The 15,095-nt window shown below is 48.4% G+C and overlaps 1 protein-coding gene across 1 annotated transcript in view; it reads left to right on the top strand.

Moving 5' to 3' along the window:
- The window catches only part of LOC134434161 (zinc finger protein 501-like), a 75,978-nt gene extending 61,464 nt beyond the window's left edge, over positions 1–14,514 (top strand). The window contains exon 5 of the mRNA XM_063182844.1: positions 13,844–14,514. Within this exon, the coding sequence (XP_063038914.1) occupies positions 13,844–14,449 (606 nt within the window). The 3' untranslated portion in view covers positions 14,450–14,514. The remainder of the gene's footprint in view (positions 1–13,843) is intronic.
- The last annotated feature ends 581 nt before the right edge of the window (positions 14,515–15,095 follow it).

A 15,095-nucleotide genomic window follows, 5' to 3' on the forward strand; every position in this document is an offset into this window, starting at 1 on the left:
CCTGGATGAAGTTATAGAGGCTGGCAGTGAAATGTCTGTGTAAGATCTTGCTGCACTTGTGTCTTGGCCCCTTCAGAATTTGGCCTTGAAGGGCAGGAGCATCTTTTCCTTGCTGGCAGCTGGAATTGCAGCCCATGGCAGTGTGTGCCAGAGATGTCAGAGGGCAATTGCTGAGGCTGCCGGGGCGCTGCTCCTGCCGTGCCTGCCAGGGGAGCTGTGCAGGGCAGGGTCAGGCTGCAGCAGCTGGCTGGGCTCCCTGAGCAGACAGCAAAGGCGGCTTTGCTGCACATTCTGCAGCTGGAAGCAGGGGGAAGAAGGGCAGGGAGTCCCTGACAGAACGCTGGAATGGGGAGAATGAGGGTCTTGAAATAAACAGGGGCCAGGACACTTCTTCTCCTTTTTCATGCCTTTATTAAAAGTGATCAGCTCAGGATTGGGCGGCTCGACGGTCTGCAGCGTCCGTCGTCTCTCCCAAGGCGACTCAGAGGAGGAGGATATGCACAGTTCTGTCCACCAGGGGCACAGCTGGGGATCAGATCCTCTTGGGAGCCTTTGGGGCCTTCTGATCCCATCAGATGGTGGTCCCTCCCAATCTGTCAGCTTGGTCTCACCACCAGGGTCAACTCCAATGGTTAGGGTGAGAGGCTCCGAAGGTGTTCCGCATCTCTGAAGGCTCAGCACTCGGTTCCTCACGTCCAGACATCACTCCAGTCTCTCAACTCTTAGGTGGCTCGTTGTTTTTGGGGTTTCTCCCTGAGTTTGGAGATGGGGGTCCCACAAAGCATTCTGGTCTTGCGAGTCACTTTGCATAACCCCCCCCACCTTCTCAGGTGTCTTCCCTATTCTGAGAAAGGTAAAACTTAGCCTCGGGCAAGGTCCCCCCCCAGGAGAAGGGCCATTACCTCGCCCCAGCCAGGGCTTTTACTAATACAAAAACAACCATTAACGACAACGACCCGTGATTACAATAACAAAGGCAGCAGCCCAGCAGTAGTGGTAACTTTTTCTCACAGAAAAAAATATTAACCAAATTTTTGTTCATAACAGGTCTGAGGAGGCTTTGGGGAGCTTGGGGGGAAACTTGAGAGGGTCTGGAGCGTTCTCAGGTGGGTTAAGAGGGATCTGAGGGGAATTTGAAGGGCCTGAGGGGATTTTGGGGGATTTCGAGAGAAACTGGGGCGTTGTGAGTGGATCTGGGGGGTTTGAGGTGGCTCTGGAGAAATGTGGGGGATTCTGAGGGGATTTCATAGGGTTTGGTGGGGATTGAGGGGTCTGAGGGGGATTTGGGGCAGTCTGATGGATTTGAGGGGGGGGTCTCAGGTAGGTCTGGGGTAAATTTTCGGAGGAAATGGGGGGGGGGGTCTGAGTCCTGGGGAGGTTTTGGGGGCCCGGGGTGGTTCTGGGCCAACCCTGGGGGAGCTCTGGGCGGTTTGGGGTTCCTGGAAGGGTCCCGGGGGAGATTTGGGGGTCCCGGGTGTTGCCCGATTGATAAATGACACAAAACTCGGATAAGTTTTGTGGGTGCTTTATTAAGGGCCCGGGGAACTGGGGGACTCACGTCCCAAAGTCCGAGCCCCCGAATTCATGTATGGGTGCTTCCCTCTTATACATGCGATTCACAACAAAGTCTCCAAGGAACAGTTTCCCCGTTCCCCTTGCCTAGCCTCCAAGGAACAGTTCCCCGTTCCCCTTGCCTGGTCACAGACCCCTTGTGATACATTCCTTGGTTCACAAACAAGATCATTAATCCTCTGCTTATCTTATTCTAAGAGCATTGTATGCTGCCTCTAGACAGGTTAGCATTCTTACTTTCTTGCACTAGTTTAATTATTATTAAATCTCTAAGACTACCTGCTAGGTAACACACAAAACCCAACACACACTTTCAACGGCTACAAAACTACTTTTTAACAAACCAGTTCACACACAACTCACTATAATTAAATATTTTGCTAAATTTCATTTCTTTTCCAACATTTCCCCCCTTTTGAGCATCCTTCAGTCCTGCTGCAAGGATGCTCAATCAACAGTATTGACAGTAACATCTTCATAACGAGGTGGAGAGTGTTCCTCATTCTGCTGCCCGCGGGTCATCGCCTTCAGCAACCGGAAAGATCGCCTCTTTTCCTTTTCGATCACACCTAAGAGGCATCTATATACAATCCATATAGTCACTAAAAATACTAAAAACATTAGTACATACTGTATAGCAGACGTAATCCAGCCAGACAGGTGAAGCCCCAAAGAATCAAATACTGCTCCTATCCAATTATGCTGTGCTTCCCTTTCAATTTCCTTGGTTTTTGTTTCCACTTCTGCCAGTTGAGAAATATCTTTCTCAACTTCAAGTGTAACATTTGGAATGTGTACACAGCAATGATCTATTCTCCTACTCAGGTAACCACAAACTCCATGTTCCTTTAACAGTAGCAAATCCAATGCCATTCTGTTTTGTAGGGTCATTCTTGATGTAGCTTGCAATTGCAAATTTAGATCCTTAAATCCCTTCTTAGTAGCTGCTGCCAACCTTTCTGTCTGTCCTAACAAATTGTTGAGCATTTCCCTGTTTCGATATGTCGCTACCGGAGGGAATAATGACTCCAATATCCATCCAAATTGCACTCCTGAGCCAGGTTCATGCCACTGCTCCTCTAGGGATTCTTCCCTCTTTCTGAGTCCTTTCCTTTGGATCAATCTGTTCTGTTTCCAGTATGGACACAATGTGGGAACCCCTAGGGTGATTTGTGTTACTGATCCATCTAGAGGTAAATGTGTGGTCCACTGTCCGTGTCCCAACACCCAGACTAGATTTCCAGGGCTATGCACAGTAGTATATCTGCAATCTATAGGTCCATCCATGGACTCTCTGCTAACCGTGTGATCATACCCCCTACACTCGCATCCCCACTTTAATGCCATTTTCATCGGTACCAATCCGATTCGGTCTTCCGGTGTATCACATGTAAAAACCTCAGTACAATTCCAATCCTCTTTCTGCGGTCTGAACTCTCGGGAAGATGTAGACGTGATAAGGGCCCTATAATGTGACTGATTCTTTACTCCTGACCATTGGATGCACCATTGTACTTCCCCAAGGTAATTATAGTGTTCCAAAACACTAGGTCCCCATAATGTCTTCCAACTATTCCAGGTGTCAAAATTCTGTGTGACATTCTGACAACTCATCTCATTTTGTTGGGATTTCGTTCTTATTCGTACTGTATTGCATGGCTCATCTATTGGGGTTGCAATTAAACACCTCCTGGTATTTTGAATCCAACCATAATGATTGGATTTCTTTTCACATTCCTCTCTAGTCATAGCCTGAGTGGTCATACACAAATCCCTCCATACATCTACTGGTTTGGGAACTGACTGGCAGGACCATGAAACATTCTTGAATGTTTCAGGCATTTTGGTTACTGGTATTATTCCCCAGGGAATTGGTTCACCTGCAGCCTGTGGCAATGGCAGGCAAGCTGTTATTTTAGTCACATTCTGCATGATCCCAAAATCTCTGATTAATCCTACCACTAAATTTTCCTGCTCAGTATTTCGTTCTATTGTATCATTAACCTCCCGCCTACTCCTACCATGTCTCTGTAAGGATAACATCATTCTGTCATGCCTCCACCATGCATTTCCTATTCTAGGATTGGTGACACTCGACCACCCACAACCTTTGCCTTCCTTTCCCCACCAATTGGTCCCGTCCTCTATTCTGTCCCAGGTCAGTTCCCTATTTTGCTTCCACCATTTGACCCAAAGGTTCCTTTGATATCTTGATCTTACTAGGAAGGAACAATTTATTCTGAGAGGTGGCCCATCCCACATGTCCACTGCCATTGATACTGGATTAACCTTTATGTTTTCAGCACGATCCCCTGTCCATGGCAAAACCCTCATACTCACTCTTTTGTAATCAAAACTATCCCGTATTTTGACCAAACATGTATATTCTCCCGTATCGTTTGTGGTTACCTTGGTAAGATTCAGTACCGTGTTTCCTTGTTGTTTATCCTGTTCCCAACCGACTCCTATCTTGCCTCGGCTTCTTTCAGCCCCCCATTGCCATATTGCAATAACTTCACCGGCCTCAACTTTCTGGCTGTCAAAGATAACACAAGTTAATTGAACATCCATCCCTTCCATGACTGTAACCTTTGTTTCTTCAACCTGTACAAGAGTAGACCCTTGAACGGGTACTAGTCTCATGATTACTAGCAGTAATATAATTAAGAAGGCGGCTTTGCGCGGAAGACCATCCGGGTTGGAGACACTATCTGGGTTTCCCACTGGAACGGTGCCTTCTTTACCCTGGTGTAATGGATCCAAGCATCCATCCCCTGGACCTTCACCGCCGTGTAGGTCGTCATCATCACCTGGTGGGGTCCGCTCCATGATTCCCGTAGCGGATCCGTGATCCACTTCTTGACGTACACCTGGTCCCCAGGCTGGATGTCGTGGACAGAATTCTCCAGCGTGAGCGGTGTATTCCACTGTAACGTATTTCTTAAAGAATTCAAGATCTTATTAAGTGACATAACATACTCTGCAATCGCCTGGTCCCCACTCGCATGTACCTCCCCTTTTAATACAGTTGCATGATATGGTTTGCCATATAATATCTCATATGGACTTACGCCTACCTTTTCCCTTGGTTTAATTTGAATCCTGAGTAGGGCCAAAGGCAAAGCTTGAGGCCAGTGCAGTTTAGCTTCCTGGCAAATCTTTTTGATTTGTCCTTTCAGGGTTTGAGTCATCCTTTCCACCTGCCCACTAGACTGAGGTCTCCAGGGGGTATGCAAATTCCAGGTTATATCTAATATTCGTGCTAATTCCTGCACTACCCCGGCTATAAAATGTGGACCCCTATCTGATGACAATCCTAAAGGTACTCCAAATCTTGGTATTATTTCTTTTAACAAGGTTTTTACCACCTCCTTAGCCTGATTAGTTCTACATGGAAAAGCTTCCGGCCACCCTGAGAACGTACATACGTACACTAACAAGTATCTGTATCCCTGTGCCCTAGGCAATTCAGAAAAATCAACTTGCCAGTAATCTCCTGGTTGTGGCCCGACTTGCAACTTTCCCATTTGTATTTGTCTCCTAACTACTGGATTATTTTTCAAACATACTGGGCACATTGCATTAACTCTTTTTGCCATTGTTAACATCTGATTAGAGATTATCTCATTCTTCAAAAATTTTACCAATACTTCTGCCCCCCAATGACATTTATTATGTTCTGATTCCAAAATAAATTTCATTATGCGGGTAGGTACCACTATTTGTCCCATTGGTGTAACGTACCACCCAAGTTGATTCTTCTGTGCCCCTAGCAAGTTTATTAGTTTTCCATCTTCTATTGAATATTTGGGCTCCTGATTCAGGTATGGGGTAGCCGGATTTGTTCTTACCGGTACCAATGCCATTTGAGTCCATACTTCCCGTGCCACTTGCCGTGCTGTAACATCAGCAAATCGATTTCCTCTGTAAACGTCTCCTTCCGCAGTCTGATGTCCTCTAACATGCATTACTGCAACTGCTTTGGGACTGTGTACCGCATCCAGTAGCTGTAGCACTTCTTCCCGGTGCTTGATGTTGGTTCCCTGTGAATTCAAAAGCCCCCTTTCCTTCCATAACGCCCCATGTACATGAACCACACCAAAGGCATATTTAGAATCTGTCCAGATATTAACCCTTTTGTCCTTGCTCAAATACAGGGCTCTGGTGAGTCCAATCACCTCTGCCTTCTGGGCTGAAGTTCCAGGTAACAAAGCCTTTGCCTCTATTACCCGATCCAATGTTACCACTGCATACCCGGCATAGCGAGTCCCATTCTCGACAAAACTGGATCCATCAGTGTATAGTTCCCATTCAGGTTCTTCCAATGGTTCATCCTTTAGGTCGGGGCGTCTGGCATATACTTGTTCAATTACCTCTACGCAATCATGCACCAGTCCCCCAGCTTCCTGGTCACTGCGTAAAAACTCTGCTGGATTAACATGATTAGTAGTCCTTATTTCAATATCATCCTGTTCTCTCAGGATGGCCTGGTATTGCAACATTCGACTGGATGATAGCCAGTGACCCCCCTTTTGCTCCAAAACGGCCATGACCATATGGGGAACAAACACTTTCATTTTTGCCCCCAAAGTCAATTTCCGGGCCTCTTGAATAAGAATTATTGTTGCCGCCACGGCTCGTAAACACGAGGGCCACCCGGAACTTACCGAATCCAGTTGTTTAGAGAAGTATCCCACTGGCCTCTTCCAGGATCCCACCTTCTGGGTGAGGACCCTCAATGCCAGTTTTTGCCTCTCATTCATGTACAACTGGAATTCCTTGATCACGTCAGGAAGTCCTAGGGCTGGGGCCTCCTTTAGTGCCTGCTTCAATTCCTGGAAGGCCTTCTTTTGCTGTGTCGTCCACTCCAACCGATGCTGCTTCAAGGCCTCATATAGTGGCTTGGCTAGGAGACCGAAATTCATGATCCACAGTCGACACCATCCCACCATTCCTGGAAAAGATCTCAATTCCTGATGGTTACAAGGCAAAGGAATAGCACATATTGCCTCTATTCGGTTTACTCCCAAACGTCTCTGCCCTTGTGTGATCTCACAACCGAGGTAAATAACGCTATTTTTGACCAACTGAGCTTTTTCCTTAGAAACCCGATACCCTGCTTGGCCAAGCATGTTGAGTAATTTAATTGTTAATTCCACGCACATTTCCCTTTCCTTAGTAGCCAGAAAGATGTCGTCCACGTACTGCAGGACTACATACAAGGATGGGGATATTGTTACCTGGGTTATCTTCCATTCCTCCAGCTCCTTGGCCAGTTGGTTTCCAAAAATAGTAGGGGAGCATTTAAATCCCTGTGGGAGTCTCGTCCACATAAGCTGCTTCTTTCTCCCAAAATCAGGACTCTCCCACTCGAAGGCAAAATATTTCCTACTCTCTACTGCCAGTGGGATGCAGAAGAAGGCATCTTTAAGGTCAATCACTGAGAACCATTTAAACTCCTCTGATACAGATGTTAACAAAGTATAAGGATTAGCAACAACTGGATGTATGTCTTTCACTATTTCATTAATAGCCCTTAAGTCCTGTACCAAACGGTACTTACCATTAGGTTTCTTTACTGGAAAAATTGGAGTATTATACTCCGATTCACATTCCTGTAATATTCCTTGAGCCAAAAATTGTTTAATTAACGGGGCTACTCCCCTCCTTGCCTCAAGCTTCAAGGGGTATTGCTTTATCCTCACTGGTCGGGCCCCTTCCTTTAGTTCCACTTTTACTGGCTGCGCAGCTTTAGATTTTCCGGGGACCCCTGACTCCCATACCCAGGGTACTACAGCCTGCTCAATTTCTTCTGGAATAGGAGAGGCATCCACTTCCTTGATTACAAAAATGCCTGCTATTTGTTCCTCAGGTATTTCCAATTTCACCCTTCCCCCTTCAAATATTATTTTCACATTAAGTCGGGACAACAGATCTCTGCCAAGAAGGGGTGTGGGGCAGTTTGGCATATACAAAAATTGGTGATCTAATTCCTTCCCCCCAAACCTAAGATTTAAAGGTTGTAAAAATGGTTGTTCCTCTAGTTTCCCTGTTGCCCCCACCACCTGTACCGTTGTGTCACTCAAAGGTCCCAATCGTCTATTGAGTACAGAATAAGTAGCTCCAGTGTCTACCATAAATTCTTGATCCTTTCCATCTATTTCTAAAACTACCCTTAAATCCTTTTCTAGTCAGCTTTGATTCTGATAGTTTCCCAAAAGTACTGCTTGAGCGACTTCTGCTGGTCCTCCCGTGAATCCTCCCACAGGGGCATTTCCCACTGGGGCTGTCCTTAATCCCATGTTTCCCATGCCCATACCTCCTCTAACCGGGCATTCATTTTTCCAGTGTCCCAATTGTCGGCAAAACGCACACTGGTTTGGATCCAACCTCCCCATGTTAGGTGCAAACCCAAATCCTCCCCGACCTCTTGGCAACCCCCTCTGTCCGTGATTAGCTCCTCCCCGACCTCGACCCCTAATGGGTCTTCCTCCTGCCCCTGCCTGTTGCATCACAGCCAGAATACTAGCTTGTTGTCTTTTTGCAGTTTCTTTTTCCTTGTTGTTGTATACCTTCCATGCTACCTCCAGCATTTTATCCAAACTTCTAGTATCCTCTCCTTCCAGCTTTTGTAACTTTTTCCTAATATCCTCTTGTGATTGCCCCATAAACAACAATGCCAATTGAAGTTTTCCTGATTGATCTTCTACATCTAAATTAGTAAACTTCCGAGCCATGTCTTTTAATCGCTCTAAAAAGGCAGACGGAGACTCATTCTTGTCCTGCTTGACCGAATACAACTTAGACCAGTTCATAGTCTTAGGTATTCCTGTCCTAATTCCTTCCACCAACAATTCCTGATATCGTTTTACAGCCCTTATTCCTCCCGTAGAGTTTGGGTCCCACTTATGTTCCTCACTTGGTACCAATTCATCAACTGTCTCATTTAGTTGTCTCGACCGAATTTCCTCACAAGCCTTTTCTCTAGTGGCTCTAATAACCATTTCCTTTTCCGTGGAATCCATTATAGTATCTAATAATACCTGTAAATCATTCCAGTCCGGATTCTGAGTCTTTATCACCATTTTAACCACCCTTGCCACCCTTTCAGGATCCTCCCGATAACTCCCCGCTGATTGCTTCCATATTACCAAATCCCCGGGGGAGAAAGGCACCTTTATAAGTATTCTTTCTCCCTGTGGTCCCACAGCTTCCCTCAACGGTGCAATTAAATGTGGCCCCTTCTGCCCCTTCCTTCCCTTGCGAGTCTGCCCTGCTAACGGAGTTCTTTTAACACTCTCATTCTTTTCACCATCACCACCATCACTATCACTCTCACTAGATCCCGTTTTTATAGCTATATCCGCAGAGGGAGCAGGGGGCACATTAGGAGCAACCGGAACCCTCGGAGGTGCTATACAATAAGACAAATCTTCCTCGACTGAAGGATACAAATTACGCTCCTTTCTTTCTTTACATCCCACACACTCCCTCTCATCATTCACTTCTAAAACCAAAATACCACATTCCTTTTGCCATTCCTCTTTCCGATATAAAACGAAAAACAAATCCAAATATGGTATTTCATCCCATTTCTCATTCCTCCTTAAAAATTGCATCAAAGATTCCATTATCCGCAATTCCAGTGTACCATTCATCGGCCATCCCGCTTCCCCAATCTCATATTCAGGCCACCAATGATTACAATAATCTATCATTTTACTTTTATCCAATTCTTGATAATACCCTTCACTTTTCCACCATTTCAATATACAACCTAATGGTGTATTTCCAGGTATTTTACCATTGGCTTGCACTAAGGTTTTAAAAGTTTTAAAAGACATCATATTACAACCTTTAATTCCACTATTAATCCCAATAAACCAATATACCTTAAACCAATATACCTTCTCGACGTCCTTCCCTAAAACAAACAGGAGGCGAGTTCCGGTCCTGCGTCCTTAGACGTCTTATGGCCGGAGCCTAGGCTTTTTTTACCAACCACCAAATCCAAATCCAATTATCACCTTTTTTCCAATATAAAGCACCTTCGGGCTTACCTTAATGCAGTTTGTCCGACAGGCGCGGGGGGTCGGGCACGACCGATGACTCCCCGAGAAGTGCTCGGTGCCGGCTTGGAGTGGATCGGGACGCGAACCGCCCCAGCAGCCCTCGGAGTCCTGCCGCGGTCGCCAGAAAACTGTTGCCCGATTGATAAATGACACAAAACTCGGATAAGTTTTGTGGGTGCTTTATTAAGGGCCCGGGGAACTGGGGGACTCACGTCCCTAAAGTCCGAGCCCCCAAATTCACGTATGGGTGCTTCCCTCTTATACATGCGATTCACAACAAAGTCTCCAAGGAACAGTTTCCCCGTTCCCCTTGCCTAGCCTCCAAGGAACAGTTCCCCGTTCCCCTTGCCTGGTCACAGACCCCTTGTGATACATTCCTTGGTTCACAAACAAGATCATTAATCCTCTGCTTATCTTATTCTAAGAGCATTGTATGCTGCCTCTAGACAGGTTAGCATTCTTACTTTCTTGCACTAGTTTAATTATTATTAAATCTCTAAGACTACCTGCTAGGTAACACACAAAACCCAACACACACTTTCAACGGCTACAAAACTACTTTTTAACAAACCAGTTCACACACAACTCACTATAATTAAATATTTTGCTAAATTTCATTTCTTTTCCAACACGGGGGTCCCAGGCCCACCCTGAACCGGGGTCTGGGGGTTTCGGGGGGAGGGGGCACAGCAGGGGTTCCCCCCCCCCCCCGGTTTTTAGGGTCTCCCATGGTGCCCCCTCCCCAAAAAGCTCTGAGGGCCCCCTGAAGTGGCTCCTGTTCCACCGGCCGCTGCCCCCTGATCCAGGACGGCCCCACTGAGTCTGGGGGGTTTGGGGGAATTTGTGGGGATTTTGGAGTTTTGGAGGGTTTTTGGGAATTTCGAGATGGCTTTTTTGGGCTTTGTGGGATTTTGTTGGGGGTTTGGGGGGAATTTTTGGGGAGAATTATTGGGTTTTCAGATGGTTACGTGATTTTGGGGTGTTTTGTTGATTTGAGGGTTTTGGATTTTAAGTGTTTTGTTTGGGTTGCAGGGGAGTTTTTGGGGGGGGGATTTATTGAAATTTTTAGCAGTTGTTTTAAATTTTGGTGAGTTCCACTGGGATTTCTGGAGATTCTCTTGGGGTTTTGAGGACTTTCATGTAATTTTGGGGGATTTTTTTTGGTTTTTGTGGAATTTTAGGGGGGCTTTGGAGCATTCCTTGGGTGTGGGGAACAGCTGACCGGCACCAAAATCTCCATAAAACCCACAAAATCCCAATTAAATCTCTCAAAATCCCATTAGAACACCCTAGAATCCCAATAACAGCCCACAAAATCCTTTGAAATCCCAATAACACCAAAAATCCTGATCAAAATCTGCAAATCCCCGAAAAATGTCCCCAAAACCATAAAAAGTCCCACAAAATCTCCCCCAAGATCCAAAGAAATCCTGGCAACACACAAAAAACTCCACAAAACCCCCCAAATCCCAAAAAACCCCAAATCCCTTATGAATCCTACTTAATGTTACCACAATTCCAATAAAATGCCCCAAAATCTCCTAAAAATCCCAATAAAACCCCCAGAATTTCTGAGAGTCCCAAAAAATCACAACAAAATCCCAGTAAAACAAACAAAATTTAAAAAAAAGACACAAAAAAATTTCAATAAACACCCAACTTCCCCAGAAAAGCTCCCCCTCAAAATGCCAATAAAATCCCCCAAAATCCAAACCACCCCAAAATCCACAAAACCAGCCACTCCCAGTCAATGCCAGTATGATTCCAGTCGCTCTCAATGCGGTCCCAGTGTAACCCAGTATGGACTCAGCTGCTCTCACTGTGATCCCAGTTGCTCCCAGCATAATTCCAGTTGTTCCCAGTTCCTCCCATTATGATCCCAGTTGCCCCAATAACAGTCCCAGTCCCTCCCAGCAGGGTCCCAGTGGTGCCCAGTTGCCTCCAGGGTAGATTCAGTTTCCCCCAGCATCGTCCCAGTTGCTCCCAGCATGATCCCAGTTGTTCCCAGTGTGGTTCCAGTCCCCCCAGTATGGTTAGAGACACTCCCAGTAGGATTTAGATACCTCAGAATGATCCCAGTCTTTCCCAGTTGCTCCCAGTTTCCTCTAGCATATTCTCAGTTTCTATCTGTACTCAAAGGGTGGTCCCAGTTGCTCCCAGTATGATCCCAGTTGCCCCAGTTATAGTCTCAGTGCTCTCATCATGGTTCCAGAACCTTCCAGCTGATCCCAGTTGCTCCCAGTAACCCCCAGTCAGGTTCCGTTCACACTCAGTATAATCCCAGTATGAGTGTAGCAACTCCCAGTATGATCCCAGTCACCTGCAGTCTAACCCCAGTTGCTCTCACTCACTCCCAGTTTGATGCCAGTGCCCCCAGTGTGGGCCCCGTTCTCCCCAGCATGGTCCCAGTTGTTCCCAGTGTGGTTCCAGTCCCCCCAGTATGGTGACAGTCACTCCCAGTATATCCCAGTTGCCCCCAGCATGTCTGTAGTCATTTCCAGACACTGCCAGTGGCCCCAGTAAGGTGTCAGTTCTCCCAGTATGATCCCCCAGTCATGCCCAGTATATCCCAGTTGCCTCCAGCATGCATCCAGTCCTTCCCAGTTCCTCCAGTTTGCTTGCAGCCTCGTCCCAGTTTCCCTCCGTTGCTCCCAGTAGCCCAAAATGTGATCCCAGTTGCTCCCTTTCAACCCCAATATGATCCCAGTAAGCTCCAGTTTGATCCCAGTCACATGCCAGCCCTCCCAGTGTGGTCCCAGTATAATCCCAGTTGCTTCCAGTCTCTCCCAGTATGGTCCCAGCCGCCTCCAGCATGGTTCCCAGTTCCTTCCTGGATCAGCCCAGTCATTCCCAGTATGATGCCATTTGCTCCCAGCATGCTCCCAGTTGCTCCCAGTCAGGCCCAGCATGGGGGATGATGTGCAGGGTGTGTTCCCAGTCACTCTCAGACACTCCCAGTATTAGTCCAGTCCCTCCCAGTATGATCCAAAGATGAGCTCAGTGTGCTCCCAGTCACTGCCAGTATGAACCAGTTGTGCTCCACATGGTTCCAGTTGCTCTTTCACCCTCACTTTTTTTCCAGTTACTCCCAGTATCCCTCAGCGTGGCCCAGTTCCCTGCAGCATGTTCCCAGTCACTCCCAGTTGGGTTTTTGGGGGGATGTTTGGAGAATGAAGCAGTCCAAGGCTGAGCGGAAAAGGCCCCTCGGGGGGACATCGGGGGGTGCTGGTGGTGGCTGCCGGCAGAGGCAGCCTGGAGGAGCAGAGCCCTGTGTGCCCCAGGAGCCCAAAGTGGGGAGCCCAGAGAGGGGGGAGCGCCGCCATGGGCGGGAGCCTCAAGAGCCTGGAGAGGGGCAGGGGGGACTCCTTGGAGCCGGTGCAGCCCCGAGCAGAGAATGAGGGGAGAAGGGAGCCCGGGAGCCCAAACAGCCCCGGCATCCCGAAATGGTGAGAGCCAAGAAGGGCGGAGCTTTTGGCATTGCTGGGTCTCCCAGCAGCCTGGACAGGGCGGGCACCGAGGAGAAGGGGGACCCCCAATCCAAGCGTGACCCCAGCAGCTGGGCCAGGGGGGAACACTGTAACACCAGAGGGGAGGGACCAGGGACAGAGAACTCCCGGGAGGCTTTTCCAGGGCTGAATCTTTTGGTATTTGGGAGGTTTTTATGGAGCCCACGTGGCCAGTGACTTGTAGAGACAGACTCGGGCAGAGGGACCTTCAAACTCACCGTGCTCATCCCTTGTTTTCCCCAAACCAGGATTTCCCATTGCCAACCCCTGGGATGCTGTGAGGAAGAGGAAGATGCCCTGGGACACTGAGGCAGGTGAGGAGGAAATCAGTGCCCCTTTCCCCTCTGTGCTGCTCCATCTCCCAGCCCAACACAGCCCCGGCTGCAGCTCAGCCCTGGGGGATCTCCTTGCCCTTGCCTGTGGCATGGAGGCAAATCCCATCCTGTCCTTCCTCCCTCAGAGCAGGAGCTGAGCATGGAGAGCAGGGAGGACAAATACCCGCAGCAGAACCTGTTGGCAGAGGCTGTTTTGAGCGCCTCCACGGCGCAGGAAGCCAACGGGGAGGAAAAGCCCTGGAGATGCTGCACGAGGAGGAGCTGCAAATGCAGCTGGTGGGGATCTGAGGGGGAAAGAGCCAGCCTGGGCCGGGAAGGTGGTGGGAGATGGAGCCCGAGCTCGGAGCTGGTACTCCAGGAGCAGCTCCATGATGGGGAGAAGCCTCACACGTGCATGGAGTGTGGGAAGAGCTTCAGGCGGAACTGCAACCTGATTGTGCACCAGAGGATCCACACTGGGGAGAAGCCCTACGAGTGTGGGGAGTGTGGAAAGAGCTTCAGCCAGAGCTCTAGCCTGATCAAGCACCAGAGGATCCACACTGGAGAACGGCCCTTCGAGTGTGGGGAGTGTGGGAAGAGCTTCAGCCTGAGCTCCAACCTGATCAAGCACCAGAGAACCCACACTGGGGAGAGGCCCTACGAGTGTGGGGAGTGTGGGAAGAGCTTCTCACAGAGCTCCCACCTGTCCTCGCACAAGAGGACCCACACTGGGGAGAGGCCCTATGAGTGTTCCAAGTGTGGGAAGGGGTTTCAGATCAGCTCCCGTCTCATCAGGCACTATCAGAGTCACACAGAGGAGAGGCCCTTCCAATGCCCTGAGTGCGGGAAGAGATTCAGGCAGAACGCCCACCTGATCAGGCACCGGCGCATCCACACTGGGGAGAGGCCCTACGAGTGTCCCCAGTGTGGGAAGAGCTTCTCCAGGAGTTCTCACTTGACCCGACACCAACAGAGGCACTGGTAAGGGAAGCCCTGCGAGTGCCCCGAGTGCGGGCAGAGCTTCGTGCGCTGCTCCAGCTCCATCCCCCACTGGAGGATGCACTTTGGGCACAGCCCTGGTCACTCACATTCCCTGTGATCCATGTTGGCAACACACCTGGCTGCTTCTCCTTTTGGTTTTGCATTAAGTTTTTTATCTTCTCCGCCTCTCTGCTGTCTAAAAGCCAAGAGGGATGGATCTGTCACCTCAAATCCCAGTGAAAACAGCTCAGTCTTAGACTCAGAGAACTCAGGCCCACATCAAAAGGGCTTTTTCACACCTCAAAAAAGCTCTACCTCTTCACAAACCTACTCAATTCCACAGCCACCAGGGTGAGATGGGGTTTGGAGGTGATTTGGAGTAGTAGGATCTCAATTAGATTGGTGGGATGGAGATTCTGTGGGTCAGGGTTTGTGGGATGTATTTGATAGCAAATAAAACTCTCAGACTTATTGATTTCTTTCCCGTTCATTTTCAGTCCATTGCAGTTCTGTTTGCAGAGTGCCTCCTTCTCAGGTCATTGTGTTTGTGTCCTCCTTTCTCTCCTGCCTCTCTTTGCCTGCTCTGTTTCTCTCTCAGTGTCTCCCTTAACCCAGAAACCACCAGAGACCCTCCTTTGATTTAATTGCCC

Source organism: Melospiza melodia, unplaced genomic scaffold (genome assembly GCF_035770615.1).
Source record: "Melospiza melodia melodia isolate bMelMel2 unplaced genomic scaffold, bMelMel2.pri scaffold_32, whole genome shotgun sequence".
NCBI classification, from domain to species: Eukaryota; Metazoa; Chordata; class Aves; order Passeriformes; family Passerellidae; genus Melospiza; species Melospiza melodia.